The sequence below is a fragment of the Parasteatoda tepidariorum genome, chromosome 5 (genome assembly GCF_982258835.1).
Source record: "Parasteatoda tepidariorum strain Cologne lab strain chromosome 5, Ptep-v5.0, whole genome shotgun sequence".
Classification (NCBI taxonomy): Eukaryota; Metazoa; Arthropoda; class Arachnida; order Araneae; family Theridiidae; genus Parasteatoda; species Parasteatoda tepidariorum.
In genome coordinates this window covers 97,046,007-97,062,207 of record NC_141759.1, presented here as the reverse complement: position 1 = coordinate 97,062,207, position 16,201 = coordinate 97,046,007, and the positions used below count along the sequence as shown (strand labels likewise).

At 26.3% G+C, this 16,201-nt stretch overlaps 1 protein-coding gene across 4 annotated transcripts in view; it reads left to right on the top strand.

Moving 5' to 3' along the window:
- Nucleotides 1-75: 75 nt before the first annotated feature.
- Nucleotides 76-16,201, top strand: part of tmod (tropomodulin) — a 32,070-nt gene continuing 15,944 nt past the window's right edge. For 2 of the 4 annotated variants that reach the window (XM_043052547.3, XM_087164585.1), the window contains exons 1-4: nt 76-210; nt 7,390-7,532; nt 8,157-8,316; nt 12,407-12,535. In XM_043052547.3, the coding sequence (XP_042908481.1) occupies nt 7,404-7,532; nt 8,157-8,316; nt 12,407-12,535 (418 nt within the window). In that variant the 5' untranslated portion in view covers nt 76-210; nt 7,390-7,403. Of the gene's footprint in view, nt 211-5,677; nt 5,810-5,832; nt 5,928-7,389; nt 7,533-8,156; nt 8,317-12,406; nt 12,536-16,201 lie in introns of those variants that run through there. The other 2 variants (XM_087164583.1, XM_087164584.1) reach the window with 2 other exon arrangements.

Below are 16,201 nucleotides of genomic sequence, written 5' to 3'. Positions count from 1 at the left end.
AATTAAATATATAATAATGAAGTTAAATACATGTAAGTTTTAATTATAAAAAAAATTGATTCATTTGCTGCTCTTATAAAACATCTCAACTCTGTCTGCTTTCTGCAACCCCTCCCGTAAATTTTGCTAGTTTTGCATTTAAGTAAATTTTATTTTTATACTTATCTTGCTATTTTTGTCAATAAAGAACTGTTCTGTCCGGGGGTTAAGGTAATGATTGGAATTTCTCTAATTAAATTCATTAAGATCATTGCTAGCTATTTAATTTAACTGGCACTTGCGAAAGTGTTAAGTTTTGTTATATGAAGTTTTTAACATGTTTATATATGGTCATTATTACTGATCTATCAAAATGTATTTACACGAAGAAAGAAAGCGTGTTTCTGAACTCTTTTGTGTAAACTGCAGCATATTTTAGTACTATATACTAACTTTTTACTTCGAATATTACTACAAAATGTTTTATTTCTTTCAATTATTCTTCACCGACAGTTATTGATTGATATGTTATCAAAGTTTAATGACCCAGTTACTATTTTTAAATATGACGGGAAGTTTAAATTTGATGGAAACAATGCATTTATCTATTAAATAGCTTGGAGAATAGCTTTTTAAAGACACATTAAGAATAATAGCTGATAATTGTCAAGATGTCTTGAAAATAGCCAATAAAGAAAATCTCATGCCTTTTGAGTTACAGTGTTGAAATTTTTTATTCATTTTAATAGATTTTTTATGCATTTTAATAGCGTTATTCAATTTCAGGTATGTAGACTTTGTTCATGTTCTTAATAACATGCAGTGCCCACAGGCACAAAAATGTTTTGGGGCTTTATAACATGTCATAATGTTTAAATTCGAACTAAAAAGAACTTCACATACATAAAATGAAGCATTTTTAAAACTCTCAAAAATTTTTATCAAATTTAAACGCAATTTGATTAACCCATAAACTCGATGTACATAAACAATTATCGAAAAACAGCCTTACTCAAAAATATATTTATATTTTGACTAGGTTAAAATTCGCTATTGTAAAGATTAGTATGCTTTTATATATTTATTGTAATTATTTAAACGTAGTGGTGGACAAACTCATTTATAATTAATATTATAATTCAAAAATTTTAATGACATGACATGAGTTTCGGTACCACTTTAAATGCAAAATTAAAATCTTCCGGAAAAACCGGAAGAGTTGGCAGGTATGATAAAGTAAAGCATTCTTAAACTATGCATAACAAAAAGAAAAAAAAGCTTGATGCCAACCAGTTGCAATCCTCAGATTATGAAATAATTTTCAAAATGATGGAAGCTAATTAAAATTATTTTTTAAAAAAACATAAAGGTATAAGAAACCAAAAATGAAAAAATCAGGTATGAATTATTTTGTCAAACTAAACAGTTAGTAAAACATCTTTCAATGCACATCAGACATAACCAGTTTAATCATTGCTGTCCTATAGTGCTGTGTAATTCTAAATTCTTTCAATTATTGCTTTACTTAACTAATTTTAAATACTAAACAGAGTCAGGGATGGTCAAGCACTTTCATTGACATCATGACTACTTGCTCACATTAATTTAATTTACATAGATATTTTTTCGAAAACACAATGATTTCTAAACATTACATATTACTTATTTACGTTTATTTAAAGTGATGCTAATTTACTCCAGTAATTAAACTAAGAAATTTTGCAAACATTTAATTTTTCTAAATTAAAAAAATATTTATGTAAAAAAAATTATTGTTTAAAAGAATTCTTAAAAAAAAATCATTTTATTTGAATCAGCCAGCTCAACTTTGCATTAAAATAATGTACTTAAAGGCATGAGAAATGAAATAACTTTTTCAATAAATACTTAGTTATCTGATTTCTTAATACTGTACTTACATCAAATAATTATTGTATGACACGGACATTAAACACTAGCTGTCGGATATAAAAAAATTTTCTTTAACGAAAGAAGGCACATATTCCCTACAGGGTTGGAGTTTTTGCCGTCAAAAAGGGTTTTTTGCCAGGACAGTGGCAAAAACTGGTAAAAACCGGCAAAAACCAAATTATCTAAATTGCTGATTAAATATTATTGCAAAATAATTTAAACAAATTTAAATCAATCATAAGGAATAATAATTTTGATACATTACATGAAAAAATTATTTTTAACATATTAATAATTAATATAAGGGTAATAATTTTTAAAAGATTGAAAGTTTTTGATCTCCTTTCATTTTAGAATCCTAAAATATGTTTTTTTACAAATAAATATTATTATTTGTATAATATTATTATTTATTATAAAAAATTATTATTTATACAATAATTAACTACACATGTTGATAAGATATTTTATGCTTTAAATTATAGTTATATTAATTTAAAATAAGTTCATTTCACTGGAAAAAAGAGAATAATCACAAATTTTCCAATCAATAATGTTTTAAACTACTAAAATGATATATTATTACATTATCATTTAATTATGGAATAATAATTTTGTTAATTTTTTTGTAACTATTTATATTCATAAAATATATTTCAATTTAAGGAATAATTTTGTATCAAAAATGTGTTTTTGTCCTCTCATCTTGGAAAATATAGGTTTTTGCCAATTTGCTTGGCAAAAACCTGTTTTTGCCAGGACGGTTTTTACCGGTATTTACCATGGTTTTTTCCACCTGCGGCAAAATCTTGCCAACCCTGATTCCCTATGGTAGAGGTTGTTCTCCATCAGTGGCCGCCAATATCTGTATAGTGGAAAATATCTAAATTCATTTTTGTTCGTATTGGCCGTTAATAAAAGTATGAAACAAAATGACAGTCTCCAGGAAATTCATATATAAATCGTTTAGTAAAAATCCAATTTATTAAACAATAATTCATGAAGATTATAAAGAATGGCCATCATATATAATTACAAATTATCAAAAATAAATCCCTTACAGGGATCAAGAAAATATAACTTCCACATTAAGTAGTTTTGTTAGCATTCCGTTACGTTTTCATTTTTAAAACGGTTAGACTGGAGAGCCCAAAGGGCACTCCTAATCGCCACAAATTTTGAATACAATTGTTCCTAACGGACACAGAAAGTATGGGTAGGAGATCCAAAATTGGCAAATTATCAAAATATTACGTAGCCAAAACAAAGCCAACCAGCATATCAATATTGGGTTAAAAAAAATACCTTGGCGATCACGAGTGGCCAACAAATTTATGAGAATTATTACAACCATGCAACTGGAACATTTAGCAGTTAGAAATTAGAATAAAAAGTTATAAATAGATTTTTGTTTTCGATTAGGCGCGACAGCGAATTAATAAGTCTGCATTAGTAATGAAATAAAAAGTATCCGTTACATTGATCGATGCAAAAGAAGAATACATATTTTATATTCATTTTAAAAGCTTAAGTCTTTGATTTTTTTTAAATATAATTCTATTGATAAAAATAAACTTAAGTAATCAAAGATATTTTAAAAGGATAGGAAATAAATATGTAATGCCAATTGTGGCATCACATTTCTCTTGTTTGTTATTGTAATATATATTGAGGTTAAGAACTGAAACAAAAAAAATATCTTTTATTCAAAATGACAATAGTGATCAAGAATTTTACCTTGTATTTTTAAAATTTATGATTTGAAAAAGTTTGGAGAAAATTTTATTTCAGAGAGTTTCAAAATTTTATGAAGTAAAATGATGAGCAAATTTTGTTTTGCATAAAGTTGCATCTTATATTTAAATATTAATAATAAAACAAACTTAAAAAAACACTTGTAATTTAAAAAAAATTTTTTTTTAAGGAATTGCGGAACCAATGTTTATTTTTGCTGACAAGGAGTAAAGTGATTTATTTATTTTTTTTAAAAAAGGAACAAAAACTTAAATAAAGAAAGAAATGAAAAGTTTTGAAATAAGTCATATTTAGAAAAAGAAAGGTTTGGAGAATTAAAAAATTTAATTTCAAAGAGTTTCAAAATGTTATGAAATAAAATAATGGGCAAAGTTTGTTTTGCATAAAGTTTCATCTTTCATTTAAATATTAATAAAACAAACATTGAAATATTTTTTTAAAGAATTGCAGAACAAATGCTTTTTTTTTTTTAAAGTGTCAAAAAAAAAAAGACAAAAAATTTAGATAAAATAAAAAATGAAAAATTTTGCAATAAGTCATATTTAGAAAAAGTAAAATTTTGGAGAATGAAAAAATTTTATTTCAAAGAGTTTCAAATGTTATGAAATGAAATAATAAGCAAATTTTGTTTAACATAAAGTTACATCTTTTATGTAAATATCAATAATAAAAATACTAATTAAATATGAGAAATAATATTTTATATCAATGTTTGCGCCACTCTTCAGACCTGGGGACTGAAATCAATCTTGAGAATAGATCAGGAGATTAAATTTCCTCAATTAATATCTCTTTTCCATTTGTTCTTTAAACTAAAATTAAAGAACAAATGTTAATTTTATGCAAGCATTTTATTTTTTAGTTAATTTTATACAAATATTATATTTTAATGAAAACATTGTTGTTTTCAATAATTATTTGCGAAGTGATTTAGTAATGATGTTGCACCTCAATGGAATTGAGGCTTCAGTGCCTGCTTGCTTAAACAAAATTTGTACTATTGTTGTATCTACTAAAGTTGAGATTTTTTTTTTTTAAATTATAGAGATAGGACTAGAAATAAATTATGTTGAAGCAAAAAAAAAATTAGATTGATAAATCGCTTCATTAAGAAATTAGTGGTTTATTATCCAGTGATAGGTGGAAAAAAATCTACAAGGTTGACTATATTTTTATCTCGTTTACCGCAAAAAAATAAATGAACAAAAGGAAGAAAAAAAATCAAATCATTGATTTAATATTTATGCTATTTTTATGGAAATGTACATTTTGGAGTCAGTGAGTTATAATTTTCGGAAAATTCTGGTAAACAAAACTAGATTGTGTTAATTGGCCAGAAAATAAGTTCAGTCTTGAAGTATTTTTAGTGTGGTGCCTATGATATTAACATAGCTAAAAAGTAATTTGCAATAATTATCATAATCTAAACTTCCTGGTCTGTGCTATTGAATCTTTTTTTTTTAATTAAGTAAAAAAACAAAACATTTTTTTTTTTAAATAAAAAAAGGGCAGTATTTTTACAAAAAAGGTAAGGAGGGTGTATTTACCTCTTGGAAAGGGTAGGGCACCCTTAAACATTTAAGAGAACACTGTTGATATTTCTTTCAGGTTGTAAAAAATCTGTTTCAAATATGAAATTATTTCTCAAATTATCTTATACCAAAAATTATTTACCAAATATATATAAAAAAAATTACTAAAATATTAGTTTTTTTTTAAAATGTGAAAGGAATTAAAAAAAAAAAAAATTCTGCAATCTGCAATCTTTTTAACATTAAATATAAGTCTATTCCAACCTTTATTCCTTATGTTTTTGTGTGTCTAAAGCTATTTTGTAATGTTTATGCAGACTGTTTATTGTCAAAATACAGTGCTTTCTTGGAACATTGAATCATTATGTTTTTTGGCAATATTTTGATTTTTTTAAGAACTTTGAGAAGTAAAATAAACCATTGATGGAGAAATCTGTTTCTCTTTCCCCTCAAGTGACATTGCATCATCAACTTCAAACAATTCTTTCTTTTGTGTAACTCTTAGGTTTCAGAACATTCTATGATAGCTTATATTTGGACATGATCCAAAAGTTCACTTTTAAATCTCTGTTTCAAGTGTTTGTTATTTATTTTCTCCACAGAAGGTTTTCAAAAATGCATGAATTTGTGTGGTAAAATTTTTTTAATACATATCCCATAAATTGTACTCTTAACATACTTTTAACGAAACTTAGAGTAAAAAAAAATTTCTTTAAAGCATAAATTATTTTTTCCTTGCCTTGCAATTAAGTAATTATAAAAATTTGGTTTAATTATTAATTTATGCAAATAATTATTTATATTGTGGATTTATTAATATTTTAATGTGGATGTGATTTGTGTTTAATGTAGAGATGTATTTTAATAACAGGATTGTATCCTGAGTAACCCCATTTAAGAAATGTTTTTCTATTTATTTATTTTATTATATTTATTTATTTACTTTATTTAATTAATTTATTTGATTTTAGTGATTTAGAACTTTGGTTTTGACAGTCCTGTTGTTTGGGTTTTTCTGAAAGAATTATTTGTCATCTAAAAATTGGAGATTGATTTTTATGTAATTTTTAAGTTCTAAACATTACCTACACAAAATATTATTTGGTATTAAGATATTTCAGTCTGTATGATCAAAAAATAACTTTACAAACACAACATTCAGACAATTTCTTTTTTATTTCAAGTTTTCCCTTGATTGTTCTTTTCTTATATTATATTTTTGGAAATGCAAATATTTAATTGATAATCAAAATTTGTTATTATTTTTTTTATTTTTTAATTTGACATTTCTAGATAAGGTTTTAACTGACACTGTGGATGTTTGACTTGATATCTTGTATGTAATTTAAGTTGATTTTAATTTTAAAAGGAAAACTATTGATCCAAATAAAAACTTACTCTCCTACTACCAAGGATGCGCATAGTAAATTTATTTTTAGAAAAACTGCTATTTAAAGCAGATAGTGTATAATTCAGGTATTTCAATTTTTCCCCTCATTATTATATTTTTCTGTATGTTTAATTTTATTTATGTGCATTGATGATAACTAATATGTAACTAATAAAAACATATATCAAAATATGGCTGTAAAATGTCCCAAATATAGCATAAATAAACGCTACCTCTCACTAGTTAACATCATGCTATAAAATAGGTTCATTATAAGATATCTATTTTCTTCTTATTTCTATACTAAACTATGCATTACTTTTTCTTCATTTTATCTCTTGATTAAAAGTAGAATCCCAATTATTCAAATATTTCCATGGTATCTCACTTATTTAAAAACGCTAATGCTTTTCAATAACCAATATTCCACTATATCTTCCTTTATTATTAGTCCCTCAGTGGACTGATCGTAAATACACGTTTTCCAGTAGAACACCAAACTCAATCCTCCATGGCTGCGATCAGTAAGCAGGTGGGTGATCACTTTGATCGACCTCCGTCGGGACCGAGGGTGTACGGTATTGGTCCTCGTTAAATTGTTCTACCATAAATGGCTCAATTTCATGCACAGGTTGTCGGGCTACCAACAAAATTACGAGGGCATGTCTTCAGACCACCCTCAGGGGTGTTTCCCAGACTGTCGCCGATTGTGCAGCTCTAGTGCGATGTAAATGAAATACCTACCTACCTTTTTTATGGTCAAAAATCATCTTTAGAGATACTGCTTACTTTATTAATTAAGATAATGTTTTTCTCTTCTAGATCAATAGGCAAAAATGGCATTTCTTGCAACAAAACTTATGGGGAAGGAGGTGAGAGAGCTGGATGACAATGACATCGATGATTTGCTGGCATCTCTCACTGCTGAAGAATTAGAACAGCTGAGTAATGAAGTGGATCCTGATGTAAAGTTCTTAGATTAATAAGATTATTCTGTGATTTTGTTCATATGTCTTACAAAACATTTATAATCAAAATTCTTGTTACCAATTATTAGGTATAAATCTGCTTCTGTGGTTCGTTATGTTGTAATTATTTTAAACGACTATTTAATTTTTCTCAATACAAATATTTTTATTCTATTTTTTATGTTTATATGGTGTTATATCTTTTTTTAAACTTATTTTGCAAAATTTTCATGCCATACTGGACTTTTAATGTATTGCAGAGTAAAAAAAGATGCCCAAATCTGCCAATTTTAATCAAAGTTTGAAGAAGAAAAAAATTTTGCTATATTTTTTTTATTTCAAGTAAACGAATCCCTATCATAAAATAGTAGCAGCTGAATAGGTATGTTTAAACTCTTTGTGTGTGCTGCTCATGTAAATAATGTCAATTTTTCTTGTAAAAAAAAAAAGAAAATCTTTATTAAAAAATATTGATCATATTGTTTTAAATTTGTTCTTGTAAAGTTCTTAATTTTTATTTTTATTATCTGTTGTCATTTTAATTTAAATGATCAGAGCTTTAATGTATTGTATCTAACTAAAAAATTTAATCTATATACTATTCGTATACAATGTTTTCAGGATTCATTGCTCCCACCATCTCAAAGATGTAAAGATCAAACCAAGAAAGCACCTACAGGACCCCTTAATCGAAAAAAGCTCTTAGAATTTCTCGAAAGAACAGCAAGAGAACAAGAAGATTGGCCCGAAGCAAAGCCTTATGAAGCTGGAATTAAGCGAGGTAATAAATTAATATCTCAATTAATGCAAAATTTGAACATATTAATGCATAATATTTTAAAAGTATGATTAGAAATCTTATTAAATTATAATTTAATGTTTTGCAATTCCATATTTTTTGTGACATTTGTTCACAAGTAGTCTCATTTCAAAAAATGTTAATGTGTGATTTTGTTTGTACCATTCAGTTACAAGTCTATTGTTAATCCAGCATTAATAATACTAATTAATGCTGGTAATTTGATTTAGTCTTCATTAGATTTTGACTGTTCTTATTATCCATGATTAAAATCATTAGAATTGTACTTTTCTGTGGCCTTCTAAGACATTTGTAGCATGTTGTATATTAGTGATTTCTTTTTTCATTTTTAAAAACTATGATATGTCTTACTTACCTATTAAAGATTAATTACTCCCCCTTTAAAAGCTTATATCAATTCACTATTCTCAAAAACTTAAAATTTTTGATGTTCCACATCCTATGTAAAATTTCAACCATATGCAAATAAACCAATAAAAGGACCCTCATTGCTATTTAGCATTGCTATATGAGGTATTATGTCTATCTCTTTTTTTTTCTTCTTTTTTTTTTACACTGAATCGAATGAAATCAGTCTCTAAGTAATAAAACTAATAATTTAAAAGTTAAAAAGATTTTCGGAATAAAAAGTAAAATTTTGTAATTCTACCTATTACAGCATCTGACTTAGCTATTAGAAAATTATTAAAAAGTTAGACATTGCTTCATATGAATTTACTTCATACAGAATTGAAAGAGAATAAACACACGTTAGTAGAATAAATAGTTCACAAGTTGCAAGTAATTTTATGTGTAAAAAATACTATTTTTGACATGTACTATGATATACATTTTATAATACTATCTAGTGGTTATGTAGACAAATAAGTAATTGTTTCGGATACAATTTTTATTATCTTGAATAGAATGAAATCTTGTTGTTCAAATGTTATTAAAGTTTTTATGTAAAAAAAAACTACAGTTTTGTACTAGTTTAACCTCAATCGATTCAGCATCAAAAAGAGAAAAAAATGCATATGAAGCAATACTTTATTTCATTAGATAACAATGTCAGATGTGTAAATTGTACTTTATATATTTAAAATCCGTATAACTTCTAAACTATTGGTCCTGTCATCTAAGAATTAATCTCCTTCAATGGGATTTTGATCTCTACATGGGATATAACACATCGTATACCTAAATAGCAATGTGGGTATTTTTAAGGATTCATTTCAAATGCTTCAAATTTTAAATGAAATGTGGAACCCCTAGACTAAAGAAGTTTAACGTTTTGAGCCAAATTTTTAGATATTTTTAAGCTTTAAAGAAAACTATTGTAAGGTTCAGCCGTATCAAAATATGAAGAAAGAAAAACAATTCTTTCTTTTTGTACATGTTGTAAATGTATTTAAAGCACAATGTGTAAGAAAAGATAATTAGTGCATGTAAGAAAATTACCATTTAATGCTGTAAAAAAATTATGTGAAAAGTAGATTTATTATCTTGGACATTAGTATCACTGCATCATTTACTCAGTTTTATAATTTTTATCTTATAAAGCCTTATTACTTTAATGCATTTTTAATTTACTTACTTATTATTGATTAATAATGTGTAATGAAATTAAAAATTACTTATACAGTGACCACCACTGATAAAATCACTAGATTCAAAGTCAATGATTATCACTCAGTTATTCAGTATGATAAATCTATCTTGAAAAGATGTCTGAAAAATTCTTGATATTATAGAATTAACTTTACAACAAAAGAAAAATTGAAAGTTACTAAAACTTTTTGCATACAATATTAATACATATAATATTTATTAGAAATGAAATTTATCTTTGCAATTTATTCTTAAAATATTTAGAGTTAAGCTGTGGTTGTCAATCAGTGTATAACATTTATTACATTTTCATTATTAGTTTCATCGCTTTACACATTTAATTTGCTTCTGTATTGATAATTGATGTGAAATTGCGTTCAAATTTAAAAATGATGTTGCACTTTGTAATTTATTTTCATCATATTTAGGTTTATGCAAAAATTTTAATTTTTCATATATTAAATGACCATCAGTTTTATGATTGATAAATAAGTGATATAATTGCTATTTTTATGCTGTATTCCACATAAATTTTTTCTGAACTGTTCTAAATCTTATTTTCCTTTAAATTGCTCAAAGCAATTGCAAAAAAAAAAAAATCAAGAAATTAATCTCTGTCTCAAAATTAATAAAATTAGGAATAGATATGTTTGTTTTAGTCAGTGTCATTAATAGATTATTTTTGTTGCATTAAAAATTAGAATTATTTTTTAATAACCATTCTAATTGATCTAAAATATATGCAATAAATGACCTATCTTCGTGATCATTTCACTTAAGGACAAAAATAAACATTAAAAAACTGGTTTGAAAATTATGTTATGAGCAACAAGCTTACTGATTGCACTAAAATAATTTACAATACTCTCTAGTCTGGATAGTAATTTCTCTTTATTTGTATTTTTCATTATGTTCTTAATACTCATAATATTATATAAATATTATTACTAATAACTATTATAGTACTTGAGTGTATTTTAAGTAAGAGTTGTATTAACTTTATTTATATTCTTATCATTTATTTCTGCAGTTTCTCTTTCATAGTCTGGCACAAATGAAACATGCAATATATTAATGTGATAAATTTTAAACCACTGGCAAAAAATCTATGCCTGGGGTAACATAAAATAGTTTTGAATCTCGTTAGCAATTTTAGGAACCCCTATCCTATGAAGTGTAATATATACAAACTATTTTAGAATCTAATTAACAACCGTCACAAGTATTTGTATTACAACATTAATTATTGAATCTGTACAATTATCTACCATAAATTTAGGAAAGATGTTTTATCAACGCACATGATAAAAATTAGGTACATGTCTATCCTCGTATTTGTTTCTTTGGAATTATTGGCATTCACTAAATGAAACTGCTATAATATCATGGTGCATAGCATTTTTAAAAAGTGCTTAAAGGTGCTTATTTTCGATTTTTGTTTTATAAAAGTCCTTAGAGTTGCTTTTTTTATTGGATGTTTTTAAAAAGTGCTTAATTTTCCCTTTTTGAAGATGAGTTTTTGAAACGAGAATGTTGATTATCGCCATGTATTCCATATATTATGTAAAAGCGTGCTTTTCACATTGTTCTAAACAACATTTTCGCAATTCATTCAACCACTATCTATTTTGGTCGACTGTCGGAGTCTTTAGCGTATGAAAGTTCCAATCATTTTACCATGTTTGATGAAATAATTGCGAGTCCGCATGTGCGTCTACTAAGTTGAGTTTGATGCACTCTCATGTGCAACTCTGCTGCATTTTGTAAGATATTCTCCATTTCAGGCTTCATTTTCCACCCTCTGATATTGAACCGAAAACTCTCTTGATCATTTTACAATGGCTAATATAATCAAGAAAAAGAGTTCTTTGTCAGAAACTAGTTATTTTATCATGATCACGTAAAGTGTTTGAAAATAATTTTGTAAGTTGTTGATGTATATTGTACTTGAAAACTGTTTTTGAATTCTTGGTGCTTATTTTTTATTGAAAGATTTGGTCGTGCACCCTGAATATGTGTATGACAAGGATATTAGGATTGTTTTCCTTTCTATTATTTTCATAAAAAAATTATAAGATATCAAAAATTAATGTGTTAGTAATCTAGCTCTACAAATCTGCATGCGGATTTTATAGATTTAGTTAATATTCTACATATTCTTTTTCCTTGTTTTTGAACTTAACATCTTTTATTTTTGGTTCTTAAATTTTTGTAGAAATTTTGAGGTTCTCTTATTTTCTATAATCATGCAAAATAATTTTCTGCCGTTAAGAAAATGTAAGTTAAAATTTCTATGCCAGTTTTTTTTCCATTCAATTGCAAGCTTTTTGACATCAAATTTTTACCTAAAATAAGAAGTTCAAAAAATGAATGGCATTTTCTTTTTACCATCTATTTTGATAATCTAATTTATTGAAATAAAACAAATATTTTTGATATTTAAAACAGTTAATTTTAATAGGAAAAATTTGGAAGCCCAAAGAAGTGCAGAAACCAAAATCTGATGATCTGCAAATTGAACTTGATCTAGATGATGAATATGAACAAGCATTGACTGGTGCTGATGAAGCTGAATTGGTTGATTTAGCTGGTATGCAATATGGATTGTATTATTTCGTTCAAAATCATTTCTGTTCCAATTAGCTATATATATATATATATTGGAAATTCTCAATTTGTCCTATAAGATTACATTATACTATACTCATGGATTGTTCAAACATTTTGAGTAATCTAACTATATTTTACTAACCTGTTTCAAATTATTCTGTGGCATTGTAATGTTAATTTTATGTCTCATAATCAGGGTTGGCAAGATTTAGGACAGAATGGATTAATCCACGGTTTAAACCCTGGTTTAAACCGTCCTGTCCAAAACCCCTTTGTCCAAAACTGTCTTAAACTGTCCAAAACCCTTTTACGCAAATTATGTCATAATTTTATCTGAACAATATTTAAGAGGTAAAATAAACATAGTACTAGTAACATATTGATAATAAAATATACTAGAGAATATTTGTTTTTAAAAGTATAATGTTTTATTAATATTGTTTGACTCTTCAATTTAAACAAAGGAAGATTAATCAGTAATCAAGTTCAATTGGTCCTCTCATTCAATAGTACATAACTGAAGTTTGGCCTTGCCATACAGGTTAAAATATTAGGGTCTAAGTGCTTGGTTTGTCATAAACAGGTTTATTTATCTATAGTATACTATTCAAGAATACTTTTATTTCATTCATGTTCAATTCTTTCAGCATAGGGGTGATACATCACCAGTGTCAGTAACTGAAACTGATATTATGCCCTTCAAAACTGTTAATACATTTTTCAGTTATTTTGTATTTTCAATTTACACTAATATATTTATATTTAAAGACAATTTTTTTTAAAATAGATGTCTTTTTTATCATCCTGTGATGCAGAAATTATAAAATTTTTTAAAAAAATATTGTGAAAAGTAAAAGGTTAATTTTTGAGCAAATTTAGTGTTTTTTTTTAAGAAAAATTTTTATTTTTTAATATTGCCATATTTATCCTTATGCAAAAATATTATTTATCAGTACTAAAAGCATATTTATATTTAAAGGATTAGGCATTCACTGTTCATGCAAGGATTATGTTCACTGAATTGTGAAGCTTCAAAAATTTTAAACCTTTTCCTATTATATTATATTATTTTCTTTTAATAAGTTACTGTATAAAAAATATTAAATATTTATTGATACATGTAATTATTATGTGTACAATGGTTACACCTATAGAATTTTTACCTTTTACCAAAGTTCAAGGTTTTGGACACTTTAAGACAGTTTAGGACAGTATTACCCAGTTTAGCACAGTTTTACCCAGTTTAAGACAGTAAAACCCAGTTTAAGACAGTAAAACCCACGTGTCCTGTCCAAAACCAGTTTAGGACGTCCAAAACTCCAACCCTGCACATAATGCTAAATCATATCTCATAGAATGCTATATTCTTATCATGTACAATTTATTATCACAAAATTCTTCGCACAATTTATTTGACCTTTAAAATAAAGCAATCTTAAAATTAACAACTTTAACATTTTAAGTCATAATTACAATTTTAGTTTTATAATGTAAATTTTAATTGTTTACTTGCACTTGGAGAAGACCTCCCATACCCACACATGTGACCTATGACATCAGTGCCAGCTAATATTTATCAGCAAAATGACATATTGAAGTTAATCTAAAATTCTCTACATAAGTTAGAATGTCAATTAACGATAAGTTAATTAAATGCAGAACTATATCACACATCAAATTAGTTGAAATATAATTTTTTCTTTTCTTCTTTTATTTAACTTAAATTTATGATTTATGCATTTTATTGTTACCATGATATATTTTTGTTTTGTAGTATCTGGAAACTTTGATGCATAATTAGTTTACGTTCATATGGCTTTGTGTAAATACACCCTTGTGCAAATTAATTGAAACAAACTCAATAAATTCAGAAAACTAAGAGAAAATGCTATTTTATTTAAATTTATACAAACTCAAAAATTTTTAGTACATAATATGACAGGGATGAGATTTTTCCGCTTTTTAGCTGATTTCCGCTTTTTTCACTTTTATCTCTTGAATTTCAGCTTTTTTATCAAAAATTCAGATTTTTTTAAAAATTTCACTTTTTTTTTATAAGTATTCCGCTTTTTCTGAAAATTCACCCATTTTCAAAGAGAAACAGAAAATTCAAACTACATAGCTACCAATCTTTTCTCATTTTTACTTATTTTAGCTATTTTTTCCCCTTTTACTCGTCGCAGATAAGATTTTCCGAATTTTTTACCCGCCCTCCAGATAGATCCGATTTTTGTAGTTCAAACGACGCTGTTTCTGACAAGCCTTTTAGAGGTCCCAAGCCTGGAATCTGCCAATATCTCGATTCTTATTCACACGATTTTAATATCAAACATAGCTTTTCATATTTGCGTGTTGAGATTCTTATTCACGCGATTTGAATATTGTACGTTGTGATTCGTATTTACGCCTTTTTAAAAACCTATGAAGCGATTCGTATTCACGCAAGTTTAAAATTCAATGTCTTGATTTGCTCATGCTGTTTATAATATCAAACATTGATTTTCATTTATACATGATTTTAAAATAAGGCATTGGGATTCGCAATCACGCACTCCAAAAATTATGCATCATAATTCTTATTTATGCGATCTAAAAATTACGCATCATGATTCGTATTTACGCGATCTAAAAATTATGAATCGGGATTTGTATTTACGCGTTTTAAAAATTCTATATCCCAGTTTGTATTTTCTCATTTTCAAAATCGTATATTTAGTTTCATATTCATGTGATTTCAAAATGCATAATTGTTATTCATATTCACGCAATTTTAAGATCAACTCTCGCGATTCTTGTAAGAAGTAAATTTTTTTTAAAAATTAATTACTATAAAGGTGACTGTTTTTCTAACGACGAGTATTAGTATGTATATATAAGTGTTACAACATCAAAGGAACTGGAAGGGAATATATTCAAAACTTACATTCTGTGCTTGCAAAGAAGAAAAAATAGGATTTGTCACAAGATGTTTGAAAATGGACTAACGACTAAATATAGCAAACATTAAAGATATAGGAAACAAAAGCAATAACTTAAAAAGGGATTCAATTTAATTTTTTTTTATTGGAAAAAGAGTTAATTAACTCATCATCAAAATTTTATTTATAATTGCTGTTATTTATGCTATAAAATGCAAAATTCTTTTCAAATAAAAAACAATTATCTAAACAGCTGCTGATTGTCATGTAATTTTTCAAACTAAAATACCAATTTTTTTATGTTAAAGAGTTACTATATATTTCTACTTCACTGTTATTGGTATGTTTCAAAGGGCTGTAGTTAGGTTAGACTATAACATGAACATATTGATTTGGTCCATTGTTAAAGTTTTTTTTCCCCAATATAATTTAAAAAGTAAAATTACTGATATATTTGCTATAAATCACATAACAGTATTTATTAAAAGAAATGAAATATTAATGTATACTAGTGGGCTGCGCCCCCTGCTCGCTAACGCTCGCCAACCCCCGAAAATTGCTACGCAATGTTATATGGTTTGCTCCCCAAACCAAGCTCGCTTCGCTCACTACTAACTTAGGTACATTGCAAATGCACAAAATTCTAAGAATTCAAAACAATCATTCAAATCCATATAACAACTTTTTTTTCTAAAAAAAATTACATCTTTTTAGTAAGTACTGAGTCC